This window comes from Meriones unguiculatus, chromosome 21 (genome assembly GCF_030254825.1).
Source record: "Meriones unguiculatus strain TT.TT164.6M chromosome 21, Bangor_MerUng_6.1, whole genome shotgun sequence".
Lineage (NCBI taxonomy): Eukaryota > Metazoa > Chordata > Mammalia > Rodentia > Muridae > Meriones > Meriones unguiculatus.
Window position 1 is genome coordinate 38,719,068 of NC_083368.1, and position 15,586 is coordinate 38,734,653.

The 15,586-nt window shown below is 38.2% G+C and overlaps 1 protein-coding gene across 7 annotated transcripts in view; it reads right to left on the bottom strand.

Annotated features, from left to right (window-relative positions):
• The window catches only part of Ica1 (islet cell autoantigen 1), a 130,737-nt gene that overhangs the window by 105,192 nt on the left and 9,959 nt on the right, over window positions 1–15,586 (bottom strand). For 4 of the 7 annotated variants that reach the window (XM_060374158.1, XM_060374159.1, XM_060374157.1 and 1 more), the window contains exons 2-4: window positions 8,641–8,733; window positions 5,755–5,917; window positions 822–894 (exon numbers count right to left, since the gene is read on the bottom strand). In XM_060374158.1, coding sequence (XP_060230141.1) covers window positions 822–894; window positions 5,755–5,917; window positions 8,641–8,657 — 253 coding nt within the window. In that variant the 5' untranslated portion in view covers window positions 8,658–8,733. Of the gene's footprint in view, window positions 1–821; window positions 895–5,754; window positions 5,921–8,640; window positions 8,734–15,586 lie in introns of all 7 variants that reach the window. The other 3 variants (XM_060374156.1, XM_021642244.2, XM_021642245.2) reach the window with 1 other exon arrangement.

Below are 15,586 nucleotides of genomic sequence, written 5' to 3' on the forward strand. Positions count from 1 at the left end.
TGCATAACACGTGGATGCAGGTGCTCGCAGAGAAAAGTGCCAGAAATGGGCACTTTATCCACTGTAGCTGGAGTTACACGTATCTATGGGCTGCCCAATGCGAGTGCTGGGAACCAAACTCAGGTCAAATCCCCCGGAAGAACAGCACATGCTCTTTACTGCTGAGTCATCCCTCAAGTCCCATGTTTGGGACATAATTTTAACCCTATACATTATAAGACAACATAAGAAATACTCATGAGAAAGTTCAGTGGGCAAAACATATTCAATGAATTAGCTAATTCTGCTTCCGTTCTCTATTTGTCATTTGAGAAATGGACACAAAATAAACCAAGGAAATTAAATACAATAATGCCAAATCAAAAATCCACATATAAAGCCAAAAAAATGTTTATAATTGGGAAAATAAACAGCATATCTGCATTCATGGATGATCCAGTAAAAAAACAAAACAAAACAAAACACTCTCCTAGTCTGATACTTGCTTTGAACAGAGCCTAAGTAAATCAGTGATAAAACACATCTGAAACAACAAAGATACACTCCCTAGGTAAATAGTTCCAGAACTTATTAATTTCTTTTTTTTTGGGGGGGGGGATTTGAAACAGTTTCTCTTTGTAGCCTTGATTGACCTGGACTCACTCTGTAGACCAGGCTGGCCTTCAAACTCACAGAGATCAGCTTGCCTCTGTCTCTCGGAATACTGGAATTAAAGGCATGTGCCACCATATCCAGTTTTCTGGGACTTATTAAATGATATGCTAAGGCAAAATATCTTGCTCTTTCTCATTTGCTCAATATAATACTTAAATTATACTTACAACATATTCTCTTTTGATAGAGCACAATTGCTTTCGACAAGTCCAAACAGGTTCTCTGGATTGAATGAAAAAGCTGCAAGGAAACACAATAAAATGCTGTGAAACAGACAACAGTGCAGGTAAAATATAACAGCACTCTATATTTTTCTGCTAAAAGCCAGACCTGTCTATTTGCTGTCATATGTAGTGAAACATACAGAGAGGTGATCAATGCCCTGAAATCCGTTCTCAGTGAAGCTAGCTCTATGATCTAAGTGAAGTTCTACAGAACAGCTATTTCCTCCAGACCCCTGAAATAACAGATAAAAGCCCACTTAGAGGGCTTGGTACACCAGAGACCCAATATTCACTCTAACCTAATTTGCTATCTTTAACACGCTTACTGTCTTTTGTAAAAATGAAGACTCTGCAGACTAAGGGTCGTATTTAAATGGTCACTGACTTATTTTATGAACCTAATGCATTTTACCACATGTGTAAGCAAATGGATAAGGCAAAAAAAAAAAAAATCAAGTGGCAGAATGCTGTTTATTTAAAAGACATCTGTTAAAATGGTATTGAGCTAAGAACTAACATTCTCATCTATTCCCAATAATATCATAAAATATGGAGACAACCTCATACTACACTATGGCCATGATGGAAACAAGCAAACAAACAAACAAATAGGGAGAAGGCAGGAGAACTGTATTGAAAAGACTCTAACTAGGTTTGAACTCATGGTGGTAGTGGTGGCTCATGTTGGTTATCAACTTGACCACATCTGGAACCAACAAAAGCCCAAGCAGCCATGTACAAACCTGTGAGGGATTTTCTTGAATGGATCATCTGAGTTGAGCAGAGCCACCCTAAGCCTGGACCATACCTCCTCTGGGCTTTTGCTTTTACTTGCTTACCCCCATTTTCAGTAGCCAGTTCATCTATATTACTGCCGAGGCATTCCTTAGCTGGTGTAGACCCTACTTCTTCATGACAATCCTAATGGAGACGGAAAACCAGCTGAGACACTCAGCCTTGGGGGCTGAACAACTCCTGGATTCTTGGCCTTTCCTTTGAGAGAAAGCCCTTGTCGAACTAGCCAGAGCACTGCCTTGGTAAGCCACTCTAATAAAATCCCCTTGATATAGGTTCATTCTATCAGTTCTGTTCCTTTAGGGAACCCCGACTTATAGAGTGGTCTTGTTCTTTATCTTAGAAACTGAAAAATAGAAGAGATGTTTTGGTTTGGAGAGCAAACGTCTCCCCAAAGCCCCATGCTAAAGGCTGGTTGTCTGCCTGTAGGAAGTGGCAGAAATTTTAGGAAGGAGACCCTAGTGGAAAAAATCGAGGCCACGGAGCACATGGCCTTGAAAAAGTATTCAGACCCCAGCCCTCTCTCTGTTTAAAGGAGCAAGGTAATAGGTTTCTTTTGCCAGGCACTTCTGTTACAATGAGCTACCTCATCGCATCACTAAAAGCAATGGGATTGAGTAACACGGAACCAAAAATAAATGTTTCTCCTTTTAACTCCACAATAGCTGCTGCAGTGACAGAAAGCCGACTAATATGTCAGACCTCATGCTTTCTCGAACCCCTGTCCTGGGACCCAGACACGAAGGTGGCTATTGATTTAAAAAGTGGACAAGCAACCCCGCCTCTAGGGGCCACTCAATGAGGCAGGCCAAGGCTTCTCCCCCTTCCTGCACAGTATACTGACCGAGTTAGCATGACAATGTGTCTTGGTGTCATGAAGCACTTCAATATTTGAGTGAAAACAGATGATCTCTTCATAATACATATAATGAAATTATCTAAAAAAAGTAGTGAATGTATTTAAAAAGGTTAAAACCCATCGTTGGGAATGTTTAATAGAGTAAAGCTTGTTAATGAAGAAACAAATTTACTTATTTATTAAATTACATCCTCAACCTGTTTAGGGGGAAAAAGTCTTTCTCCATTAAAAGAAATCATAAAACACCAGAGTTTGTTCCTTGGTCAGTGCCTGATAGGAATGTTCTTGACCTCAAACCACCAGAGTAAGAGCAAAGACCAACTTTTGAATATAGGAGTAATGATATGGTCTATTGTTACTGTTAACCTTTCACAAATCTAGGTTTTACATACAATAAAATGCCCAGCTTTGGAATGTTTACTTTTGTGAGTTTTGACAATTGTATTCAATCATGAACCACACTAAAAAAAAAATTTTTTTTTCCATCTTCAAAACAGTCCACTCTGTCCTGGCAGCTATTAAACAATCTGAGCATAATATTGATATATTAACTTCCCAATGTACTGCAGTAGAATAACTATATTTATTTGGTCAATGTTGCATATCGACATATGTGACACCTTATTTTTAAATTTAATTTTTCAATATTGTGTGTGCAGGTGGAGGTCAGAAGACAACTTTCAGGGGTCAGTTCTCCCCTTCTGCACTGGGTTCTGGGGATCACAGTTCGAACTCAATGTCAGGCTTGCATGACAGGCAGTCCTGCTCACGGAACCATCACAATGGCTCACCACCTTAAGGTTCGAGACAAAGACAGTGTCTGCTCTCACTGACTAGCTGGCCAGCAAGCCCCCAGGATCTAACTGTCCACGTTACCCCAGAACTGGTAGCGCACACATGCACACAGTCATACTACAGTGTCCTTTTGCAGGAGATCCAAACTCAGGTCTTCGTGCTTGCACGTCAAACATTTCCTCAGCCCCTAATCTAACTATTACTAAAGCTTGCTACGTGTTCATACTTTCTGGGGCAGCAGAGGAAATTAGGCCCCTACATGCTCAGCGTTAAGAACACTCCATGAGAATTTGCATCACATTCCCATGTTCTAATTATGGAGCCATTCTTTCTATAAACATCTGTTCCTATATTAACAGTTTTGCAACACAAATCCCTCTGGTGGACAAAACACTAACTCACAGGCCCAATATGTTGGCTGTACAGTCTACGGCAGTAACTGTTTAGAAGAAAGCATTCTTGCTGAAATAAAAATGCTGCTGCAAGGGCTTCCATATAAATATAATGTTAAAGACAGTAGTAAATTAAATTAAATATTAAATTGCTACATCTTTAGACAGTGTGGTGCTGTGAAGCCCAAACTCGCAATCCTCCTGCTTTAACCTCCTGGGATTACAGGGCTACCATTATGCCAAGCTTAAATTACTTTTTGGATAATGCTTACATTTACCAGACTGTTTATTTAAAAAAACCTGAAATATAAAAAATAGCATATACAACTTAGAATGGATTAAACTGTATTTACAATACAAATATCAGGGGGAAAAAAGACATTTGCTCTCTGCACTCTGTTCCCCGGTAGAACCTCTTCTGAAACAGCACCCCGTCAAGCTTCTGTTTCATGATTTCCAGTGGCAGAAAGGGCTGAGAACTGATAGTGTTTGTACTAATACACAGTGACTATTTACACAGTCATTGAGTTGGAAACTGTGCCTGGGACAGGCTGGGGACACAGTGGTGATTAAGGGCTAACATGGAATTTGACCTCCAAGGCAAAGAGGTGGGCAAACAAACTCACACCTGCAGTTCTTCCACAGACGGTGCATCCAGTGATCTAGCCCACTACCTAACTGTTTTACCCATCGCAGGGGTTTCTATTGTAGCAGTGAGTACTCCCAAGCAAAATGAAGCGAGGCCATGTGTTAGAGAGCAGCTGTTCTGTGGGTAGGGAGCCAGGGACTTGACTTCTAGGCTGTGAGAACTGTGAGAATGAGTCAGTCAAAGAAAGATACGGGGGGAAAGTATCCAGTCGGACCACGGAAACTGCTTTGACAAGCCTGAACTAGCTGTTGTACCCAGGGATCTGAGAAAAGGCCATAAAGTCTGGAAGGACGTGGTGTGAGGAATGGATGAGGGGTAGAAAAAAAAGAAAAAACGCCCAGAGGAGGAAGGCGGAGGTCAGGTGTGGCAGGACCTTTCAGAAAGGGGGCTGCCAGGACATGACAAGCACTCAATAAATATTACCCATCACTTGAATCAAACCTAGTTTAACCCGCATAATAGCTAGAACAAGTACGGATTCTTGCTTCAGGGGCAAGAGTTGCTCAGACCCCACTGTGCGGGTATCGATGGCCTCAAGGCTAGCCCATCTCTCATAACAAACCTTAGAACATTTTGCCAAGGCTAGCCCATCCCTCATAACAAACCTTAGAGCATTCTGCCTGGGGCTGCCTCTGCCCTCAGAGTCATAGAACGAGTCATACTCCTCTTCCACACAAAAGGCCTTCTGTGTAACTGACATCTACCATGTGCATCCCCTTAGCCCTTCACTATAATGCAACCTTCTAGAAAAGGCTTTGAAGTCTTGTGCTTTTAATCACGGTCTCATCAATGTCTGGCTCATTAACTTTAGCTGCCATATTAAACTTAACAGATCCTATTGACTGCCACCCATATTATTATTCTCGGTGCCCTGTCATTCACAGAACTCCTGCTTGCTTTCAAAATGTAATGAAAGCTACGGGACAAAATGTTCAGCAAGACAATGATTCAGCAGGCCTTCTATTCACTATGCTATTTCAGTAGATGAACTGAGTAGTAATACATTTGCTACATAGATAGCTTAACTAAATAGCTGCTTAATTCACACTACAATTTTCCATGGCTTAGTACCAGTATTACTAGACTCTGCAGGTAATTTTGTTTGTGGTTAACTAAACATTTGCCTGGATTTAGTGTTCAATTTTGCTTTCTCAAGTGTAATGAAAAGATCTTTGATTGTGCTTAATATTTCAACAAACACTAAACCTGAATTTACCACACACCACGCATTCCAACTTACTACTTGAAAACACAGTAAGAGAGGCATGCTGGTGAGATTGGTAGATTCAAACTATGCTGGGCTTCAGTTGATCTGATCCTCGCTGATCTTCACCAAGGCCGTGTGCAAGGTGCCCTGGCTGGGCAGAAGAGCTCTGAAGAACTCACCTCTAACTTGGCATCCAGATCTGCATCCGAGGCCACAACATGCTCATCTTCCTTCTTCCCTGTGGCTTTGATAAAGGCCTGCTTCGTTTCCCAGTACTTCTGTTGCATTTTATTGACAACTGACTTATCTTGAGCGAACCGGTCCTGTAACTCCCAGGAATAACTGCTAAGAACAGAAGAGGGCTGTCTTACTCACCACTGTCAAAACAATTGAGAGAGTACACTACAAAGTAGGTTAGCTAGACAGGATGCCCTAATGTACATTTACATTATTGATAAGCATACAAATACTCTTTATGCCATGAAAGTCAATGAATTCTTTCTAACTTACTTCACCATTTTGAAGGTTAGTGAGAAAATTACGAACCTTTTTAAGAAAATCGAGAAATTGAACATCAACAGGAATGTATACGTGTAGGTTGGACATACTACTTCTGGGCGTGGAAAGAGTGAGGCCAAGGAAGTGAGTGCTAGCTCGGGGCAGTCAGAGATAAGCACAGACAGCGGCACATCTGTCCACGCCTCCATTATGCCACAGTGAAGTGACAGCAGGAGAGCAGATAAGGGGCTGAAAAATAGCATGTCTAAAATCTGCTACAGAGGCATCTGAAACTGTCAGACTCGGAGTCAGGGAGAAGAATGGTGGCAGAGTCTGGGGGAAGGGAAACGTGGGGAATGGATTATCAAGTCACACGGTTTCAGTTATGCTGAAATGAGTAAGTTCTAGAGATGTGCCGCCACTGGACGTATATTCAACAATGCTAATTGTGCACTTTAAACTTTGCTAGGAGTGTAGGTTTAGTGTTAATTGTTCTTAGAACAATAAAGTAAAACAAAAAAAAACCAAAAACCTACAATCTGTTACATATTTCTGGGTGTTAAAAAAAAAACAAATTCTTTAATATAAGTGTCTAATGTATAGACAGGAAGCTATTCCTTTAGAAAGATTGTAATGAAAAGCAAGTAAAAATAGGTAAAGAAGAATTAGAGAGACAATTGAGGGTGACATAGGATTCCAAAACAGTGATTCTAGTTCCCCGAATACTGTTAAAAGGTTTCCTGTTGGTGCTCCATCCCTCCTCCCTGCTCTCTCTACATCCTACTTGGTTCAGTTCCAGCTACAAAGGTCAATATAGGGTTCCCAAAATATCTTCTCACCCTAGCCCATCACAACACTAGTTGTACCAAGCTGATGTTCCAAAGCAGGAGCTGCTTTGTGATATTGTAGCAAAATGCCCCATATCTCAAACTTGATTTATACTCATCATTTGTCAGTTCATTATGCTTACTTACAATGTCAATTTACACGCTTGGTCTTAAAAAGTCAGAAAACCTGTCTGACAATATCCTCAATGAAACTTATCTTTGGTGAGAGGGGTAGGATTACATGAGACTACTGAGGTTTACTTCATATCTTTCTTTATTAGCTAAGAGATTTATTTTGGTTTTAAATTAGAGGTAATAAGAAAAGGTATATATACCATGTATGAAAAAGATGACTTTTCAACATAATACACACATTAAAAGACTGGAAGGATCTAGCCCAAATAGGATATTATTTCAGGGAAATGGGACTTTAAAGAATGAGGTATTATTAGGTGACTTTGCATTGTCTTTTTTTGGGGGGAGGGTGTGTGTGTCAGTGATCATAGATCAACAGAAAAAGAGTTCCATTTGGACTAACAATGCTGGAAGTGTTGTGGAAATCTAGTACCCAACCATCATTTAACAAATGGGAACCTGAGGTTTCAAAACGTTATGGATCTTGCTCAAAGTCACACAGAATGCAAAAATGAGATCTTGCAACATATGTGCAGAAAGTCATAAAGCTAAGCAATGAAAGAGCCTGCCTACATCTTGGGACTTTCCAGTCTCCAAATGGCTAACTACTGAGCATCTCAGGACATGGCCATCACTGAGAAGGTGATGAGATGGACATAATGAAGCAATGAACATAATGAAGCCCATGACCATAAGGAAGCAAGAGGAAACGACTATAATAAAACAGTCTGACAACTGTTGGATGAATGCCCAATGAAAATGCTCAAGTATATCAAACACCTTTGCCCTTTATTAACTATTTTTAAAACTTACTATATTTTAAGATATGCAAAAAATCTTCTGGAGTTTAAAGCATAATATTACAGAGAACTTTGGGCCTGATATTTTTTCTTGATAAGAAGGAAAGGATTAAAAGTATATTCTACATAGTTATTTTAACATATAAAAATAAAACTACTGTATTTTTTTCATGACACAAACTAAAGAAGGTGAAACTTGACAGAATTCTAGCTGTTTGGTGGGTTTCTGGTTCACCATGCTAAGACACAACAATTAAAGAACTTCTATAAGAGGCTTAGATGCTGGGTAGATGTGTTACAAGCATGACAGAGTTAACGTGTAACACAACCAACTATGACTGGCTTCTGAATGTTCACAAAGTAGTATCTACAATTCAAATAAGCTGAATAGTACATGACTGTATAATTGTTCTTCAGATACCCCAAATAACACTGTACTCCACTTCCAATGGTAAAAGTTATAAACAAGATAGTAGTAAAAATACATCACGTTCTTAGGTTATATGAAATGGTGGTTAAAAAAAATTATCCTTAGATTCTTAAGAGCAGATTTATACCCAAATAAATTTCTTAGCAAATACAAATGATATGAGTAATACTTTTTAGTAATACTTTTGTTCCTTGTTTTTTATTCCACATTTAGCAGAGATACTAAACCAAACCATACTAACATTGGAAAGTGAATAGCTGGTTATTTACTGCTAAAGTCTCTTGATTATCCCATTTCATCCTCATTTATTGAGCACAAACTATGCAATTTTCATTTAGCATCATCCAATGTAGAAAAAGGCAACAAATTCCTTACCATTTATGTCCTGACATGTTTTCTTCTTTTTTCTACTGTTGGTGATTTGAGAAGGGGCAGAGAAAATGCATGATAGGATATGTTATATTAAACCTGAAATAAAAGAAATGCATTTAACAATTATACATTATATTATAACTATACATTAATTTGACACAACATTTTCAGTCTATCCCAAATCTAGTTTCATGACAGGGGCCAAATACTGGTCTACAATAATGCCAGGTACTGGTGTCAAAAAAGGTTTGGCTGATTCACACTAGAGTGAATACCCCAAATGAAGCTTAGGAAATGAACAGGCAGGATGGTTTCATGAGACTATATCAAACCTATTGTCATTTATAAAAAGTTTAAAATAATAAAATAATACCATATATCATTGACTTATACCAATATCATATAATTTATTTTTAAAGCATGTTCCAAACTTTTTATATAAATATCTTTTTATAAAACATACAGTTGTTTGAAAAGAAATAAACAGCAACAAATAAATGGTTCCAACTGTGATGAGGCCAGGGTTCAGAATATGGGCCTGCACTAACATTGCAAGTTAAAGTCACAAATCCTTTTGCTGTTTACTTTTAAAAACACTTTTTATTAATTCTTTGTGAGTTTCACATCATGCAACCCAATCCCACTCATCTCCCCATCCCTGTGTATCCATCCTCTGCCCTTACAACCTTCTTCCAAAGTAAAAAACAAAAACGAAGACAAAACACACACATGCATACACAAATAAACAAAATGAAACAAAGAAAACATATCATCATGGAAGCTGTAGTACGTCACAGTGTTTCCCACAATACACCTTTCTGTCCGCACATTTTCACTTGCAAATATTCATTTCAATGAATCATTGGTCTGGTTCAAGATCCCTGCCTTTAATTGCAGCACTCAGTTGAGGCAGAGGATGTGAGTTTGAGGCCAGCCTGAGCTATAACGTGAGGTTCAGGACAGCCAAGGCTACACAGAGAAATCCTGTCCCAAGAAAACCAATACATGTATAAGTCTACTTTAGCTCAGTATACCAACAACAAATATCACCAAGTGAACCGCCTCCCCTATATGTTTTCTCTCTAGACCGTTCTAGATTACACGCCACAAGGCAGTGCTCCCCAGGGCTGTTGCCAAGCCACTGTATCAAGCTGTTCAGGGGTGAACTCTAGATTCCGGGACTCCTCCCATACCGAACTAGAATTTCTGGGAAAGGGTCTGGAAACACTTAGTTTCAACAAAATTTGCATATTAATATGATTTTAAGCATATTAAAGCCTAAGAACTGTGGCTAAATGCAAGAAAAAAAAACTTTCTGGAAATGGATCTCTAGTTGAACCAACATAACATGGAACAGCTAAATCACAGGTCACCAAACGGGTAAACCAGGCAGGTATGCCTGAATATCGTATGTTAAAACAGCTACATTTCTTTCTATACATGTTCAAAAGCTGCACACCAAAGACAACTCATAAGTATCTTAGGATTTCTAGACCTAACCTATCCTATCTTGCTCTATTATCTCCTAAACTGAGAGTTTAACAGTCACAAGTTAAAAACCATTATAGGGTGATGACATGTCTCAGGAGGGAGAAATGCTTGCCTTACTAACGGCCATAGTAAAAAAAAAAGTCAAAAGTAATAGTAATATTTGTTATTTAACCTAACATCTCTAAAAGTACAATTTGAAAGGGTAATCCATATAAAAATTTCCAGGATACATTTCACATTTATATTCTTGTACTAAGTCCAAAATGTGCTGTATATTTTACCCACACATTAAATTTCATTTGAGACTGGCCACATTAAATACTCAATAGCCTCCTGGGGTTAGTGGTCACAGCATTAGACAGTATACAAATACTCATAAAGACAGATATAAAAACATACTTTGGAGAATCAGAAGATTCTCATGTTAGGACCAAAAATCTGAACGTTTCTAAATTCTCCTGCAAACATCATTTCATCATAAGAGAATAAAACCGTCAATAGTATCAAGAACCCAATAGTGGGTTCTTGGTCTAAAACAGAAGTAAAAGGGAAGAATGCCTTTTTGCTCAGAGTTTGGCACCTGCTACTTGTACGATACTAAGACAACCAACCTAACCTCCCCTCCCCCTGCCCCGGATTTTCCAATGCACCTTTATAACATTGCAATACGTTTGCCTCACAGCCCAAGGTCAGGTACTAAAACCCTAGCCACCCCACGAAGCTTAGAACCTATGAATACGGAAGAGGAACTCTCTTCATATTTTGTGTTGAGGTTCTGTACAATCATTTCCTCTGTACAATCATTTCCTCCATTTTTCTTCTTTAGATACACTTTCTGTATTGAGCTCTCAATTTGATTTTCCCAGTATGGATGAGTAATAGACATTAACTGGCCTGCTTGTTTAAAAATTACTTTGAACCACCTTATGGTGTGGATGTACAGAAAAGTCTTGGTTTCCTCCCCACAACAGTCTGAGGTTCGCAGAATGCTGAAGCAAAATTCGACTAATTGCTACACACTGAAGGAGTCAGTCCAGCCTTGCTGCCTTGAACCACGATACTGTATTCTTCTTGACAACATGACATGAGAAAGTCAACTTCCTTCCCAGCAGGCTGGCTTCCGCTGTCATGGACACTTGTTCTGGCCTAGAACATTTTCCTATTAGTCTTCATGGCCATGAGCTTAGCTGGTGGCACCTTCGATTACACATAAACTACGAAAATAATCTAAGGTTCTTAAGCCAACATTCAAGAAAAAAGGAAAGACCAATCATTCCTCCACCACATTGGTGTTGTCAACCCACAAAAACACGTTAATACGCAACTAGCTTCCACAAGAATGATATTTTCTAAGCGTGTCATGTTTCCTGCAGAAGCTTTCATGCAGTTTTTGTGGTATATTTTCCTCTTCCAGTTAGTGGGAAGTTTTTCCGTTACATGAAGGACACAAAATACAGGTATCGTTTCTTGGGTGTGTATTGAGCTTTTAAGGCAGTGTGCCTTGAACTGCAGATCCAAATTGTTAATTTTTCTCTCTGATTTATTTAAAAAAATATTTATTCTAGATAAAAATATTACTGTCTTAGAGTCAGTCAGTTCTATTGTGTGCATCATCGTTTAGGTCTCTTTGGGAAGTGGGCCCCCTTTCTTCCCATGACTACACGCTTTAGCCACGTGGGAACAAGGCAGCATGCCAGAGTAGCCTTTGCTAAGACCACTCCTATCTAATGCCAGCACCTCTGGACCACACGGCATCAAGTCCATCATGTGAATCGGTTCACATGCCAACATTCCTGAAACTGCAGGTGTGCTACAATCATCACTATCTTGCCAAACACTTGGCAATCGCTTTTTCTTTCTTTGAGGAACATAAATAGTAGGCCTTGAAGCAATGATTTCTTGCACTGATGAAATACAGAACCATTCTTTACTATTAAAAACTTTGTAAAAGCTGTGCATCAGTGTATATATCACATGTGCAAAGGAGACCTGTAGTCAGGGAACAGCCAGTGTGATTTGTGACAGAAAATGCAGGGCAAAGACAAGAGCAACTGTCCAGTGCTAAAGGAACATTGAAGAGAAGGAACAGAGCTGGAGTCTGGGCTAAGTCTCCAAGAATTAGCCGTTATGATCCAACAAAGGGTATGCGTGTGTATGAGGGGAAAGAAATAAACAACTTTTTCTGCAATAGAGTTATAGAGTGGTGTGTGTAACCAGCTATAAGCAGCTATGCATTATTGTGACAAAAAGACATGAACTCAGAGAGATGCAGGGCAGAGTCGCTGAGGACCTTTTCTCCCTCTCGTCCCTTAGATTTACTCAGAATATACCAGGGGGTGGACCCTGGGGTTATTTGTTTGGAATGTATCTATTAGTGAGTATCTTTTAATTGCTCCTTTGCTGGCAACTGTTAGTCACTTAAGCATCCGCCACAAAGGCTAAGTGGCTGACATGTCTCTTGGTGTCAGCTTCCCACTGACAAGTTAATGATATCATTTCCTTGTACTATTTTTCTTTTATTTAGTAGCTCGATCTCATCTGAAAAAAATGAGCAATTTTGAACATTAGTTTCTTTCGTAAGCCCAGATCTACACATTCGGCAATCATTTTATAACACCGAACTGTGCCTAACTTTTGTTCAGTGAGTTAGGTCCACTATTTGCTTCCAAAGGATCTGAAGTAAGTCTACTTTGAGTCTACTTCTCTGGTGCGTAACTTCAGAATGAATGTCAGTCCCAATACAGACATTGTGGAATGAAGCCCATTTTTCTTCAAGTGGGGACCTGTGAGACAAAGAAAATTAACCAGCCTGGTTGTGGAATGCTGGCTCCTGGATCTGGAAGCATTACAAAAGTATCAGGCAGTTTAGGCATCAAGGTAAAACTTAACTGAGCATCTTCAATTCTTTTGGTAGAGTTTGTTTTTAATTCTTTTATTCTAGTCGTTACCTTTGGTCACTCTTCTGTATGTCAACAATGAATTTTATAATTTCTTATAACTAGAAGTGTGTTTTGAGTATCAATATTAAAGTAATTTCAGAAACAGTGAAAAGGGGAACGATTTCTTCAAGCATAATTAACTTCATTTATGATTTTAAAATCTTGGCTCATCAGATGGTGTCTTCACAAGCTTGAGAGAGAGAGAGAGAGAGAGAGAGAGAGAGAGAGAGAGAGAGAGAGAGTACCACTGAGAACAGGAAACTGAATGAACCTTCCATTTTTGCACAGGCTAAACAAATGAAAGTTCTGCCTAGATTTAGTGCGTTTTCCTCTTCAGATTATCATCAGGTTAGGACTACTTGAACATTTCAGTAGGTTCTATTTCTCACTTTATGTCCCCTAAAAATGTTGTTTTGACATTTTGCAAATTCACAAGTAAATGTGAGGCAGGATCATGCCTTAATTTTAAGAGTCAGAAAATCATAAATAAGGAGAACAGAATTTTGACCTTATTCAAAGCAGCTAGGATATGGCTGAATTTTTATTAAATTTTATGGATGCAAGTCACTGCTAGAGATGCATTTTATGTTAATGAAGGTTTTAGTGTATTTAAAAACAATCATTTTATTCCCTCATTAAAATAATTCACGCACTACTGTACAAGGCATAATTAATATTAATGATTCTACAAAACCATTATATATGTATATATATAAATATATATGTATGTATATATATATGAAGTGCTTCCTTAAATGTTTCTGAATGTCAATAAAAGCTAGTACATCCACGATGATACCAAAAACTTGTGTCCTTTCATATCTTGACATTTATATGTCTTTACCCATATAAATGTCGGTAAAAATGACAAGGCTAGCTGACACAAGGGTGTTGGAGAAAGCCTAGAGATAGGAAACACAACATCTTCTGTTTTGCGATGAGCAAACAGGGTTCCAAGATTGGCGATAACTGTCTAAGTTAAGGCCTAAGGTCAGATTGGCCTTCACAGGGACACACACTGAGAAAAGGCAGAAATAAAACTCAAATCCTCACAAGGGGTCTGGTCTATCTGGGTGTCGATCCTCTTCGTTTGCTAAAGCGTTGCTTTCAAAGGAAGGTCCTAGGTAAATTTTCTATTACAGCAAACATAGCAGCCATACCAGGAGGCTGACATTTGCAGATAATAAACATGAAGGAAATCTGTAAGTATGAGTCATAGAAAATGGTGTATCAGTTGATTGTGACACTAGAAACAGTAAAAGGGCAAATAGTTGACCTTTTCTGAGGAGAAAAGTAATTGCTGAAGAAAAAGAGAGGGGGTGAATTTGCTGTATAAATTTAATCAGTTTATAGACTTTCAAATGCTAATTCAAGTGTGGCATACAGATTTTAATCTGTGTTTATGGTGGTGTTTTCTCTAGAACATTAACTTGAAAAGGTGAAGTGTGAAGGTGATGAATGAAAAAGCAAGAAAGACCAATGTCTGAAAAAATTCTGTAAGAAAATACAACCCTTCAAATATCAGCATGGGATTATTAAATGACTGAGCTAAATGTTATTTTTTTGTTTTCATTGCTTCTACATTTATTTATTTAATTATTTAATTTCAGTTCATTTACTTTACATCCCACTGGGCTAAATGTTATTCTTAAATTGCATTTCAATTGGTCCTCAAATACAAAACTTGGAAGACTCTTCTAAATGTTACTTTAAAGAATAAAAACCAAGTCTAAAATTTTTTAATGAAAGAATAATCTATGATAAACTAACCTTATCATGTAAGAGTGTCTAATGTAGCAGCCACAGGCCACATGTGGGAACTAAACATTGGAAATATAGCTAGTTGGTATTTAGATGCACTGTCTGCGTAAAACTCATAGGTGCTTTCAAAGATGCAAGATAGCAAAACAAAACAAAACAAAAAGACCCAAACCCAGCAAAATACCTCATTAATAAATCTATATCTTATGTTCATACAAATCATTGGTATTCTACCTATATATCCATATATATTTAAATTGTATAGAACTGTATTTTATATTATTTTTATATAGTAAATCAAGAAAATAGTAAATGGAATATACAATATGCACTTAACTATAAATATGGATATTTTATTTTTAATTGTAGTCTATGTATGTGTTATTTTATAATTCATACTAAAATATTTTTATGTATTGAACAATACAAAATAAAAGTGAATTGTATTTGCTTCTCTTACTGCTTTAAACTGATAACACTTAACAACAACTAGACTGTTTCAAATCCTATCTGTATGCTACCGCATTATTTTTGTTGGATAGGCTTGGTCATAAGGCATTAGGCAAATCAGCAAAGAGCTTAGGCCACCAATATTACATGCTAAACACATGATACCTTTAATCCATTTCCTTCCTAGAATGGAAAGTTTTAGTTGCCCACAGACATCATTAAAAAACTTATTCTCAGCCAGATGATGGTGGTGCATGCTTTTAATCCCAGCACTTGGGAGGCAGAGGCAGGTGAATCTATGAGTTTGA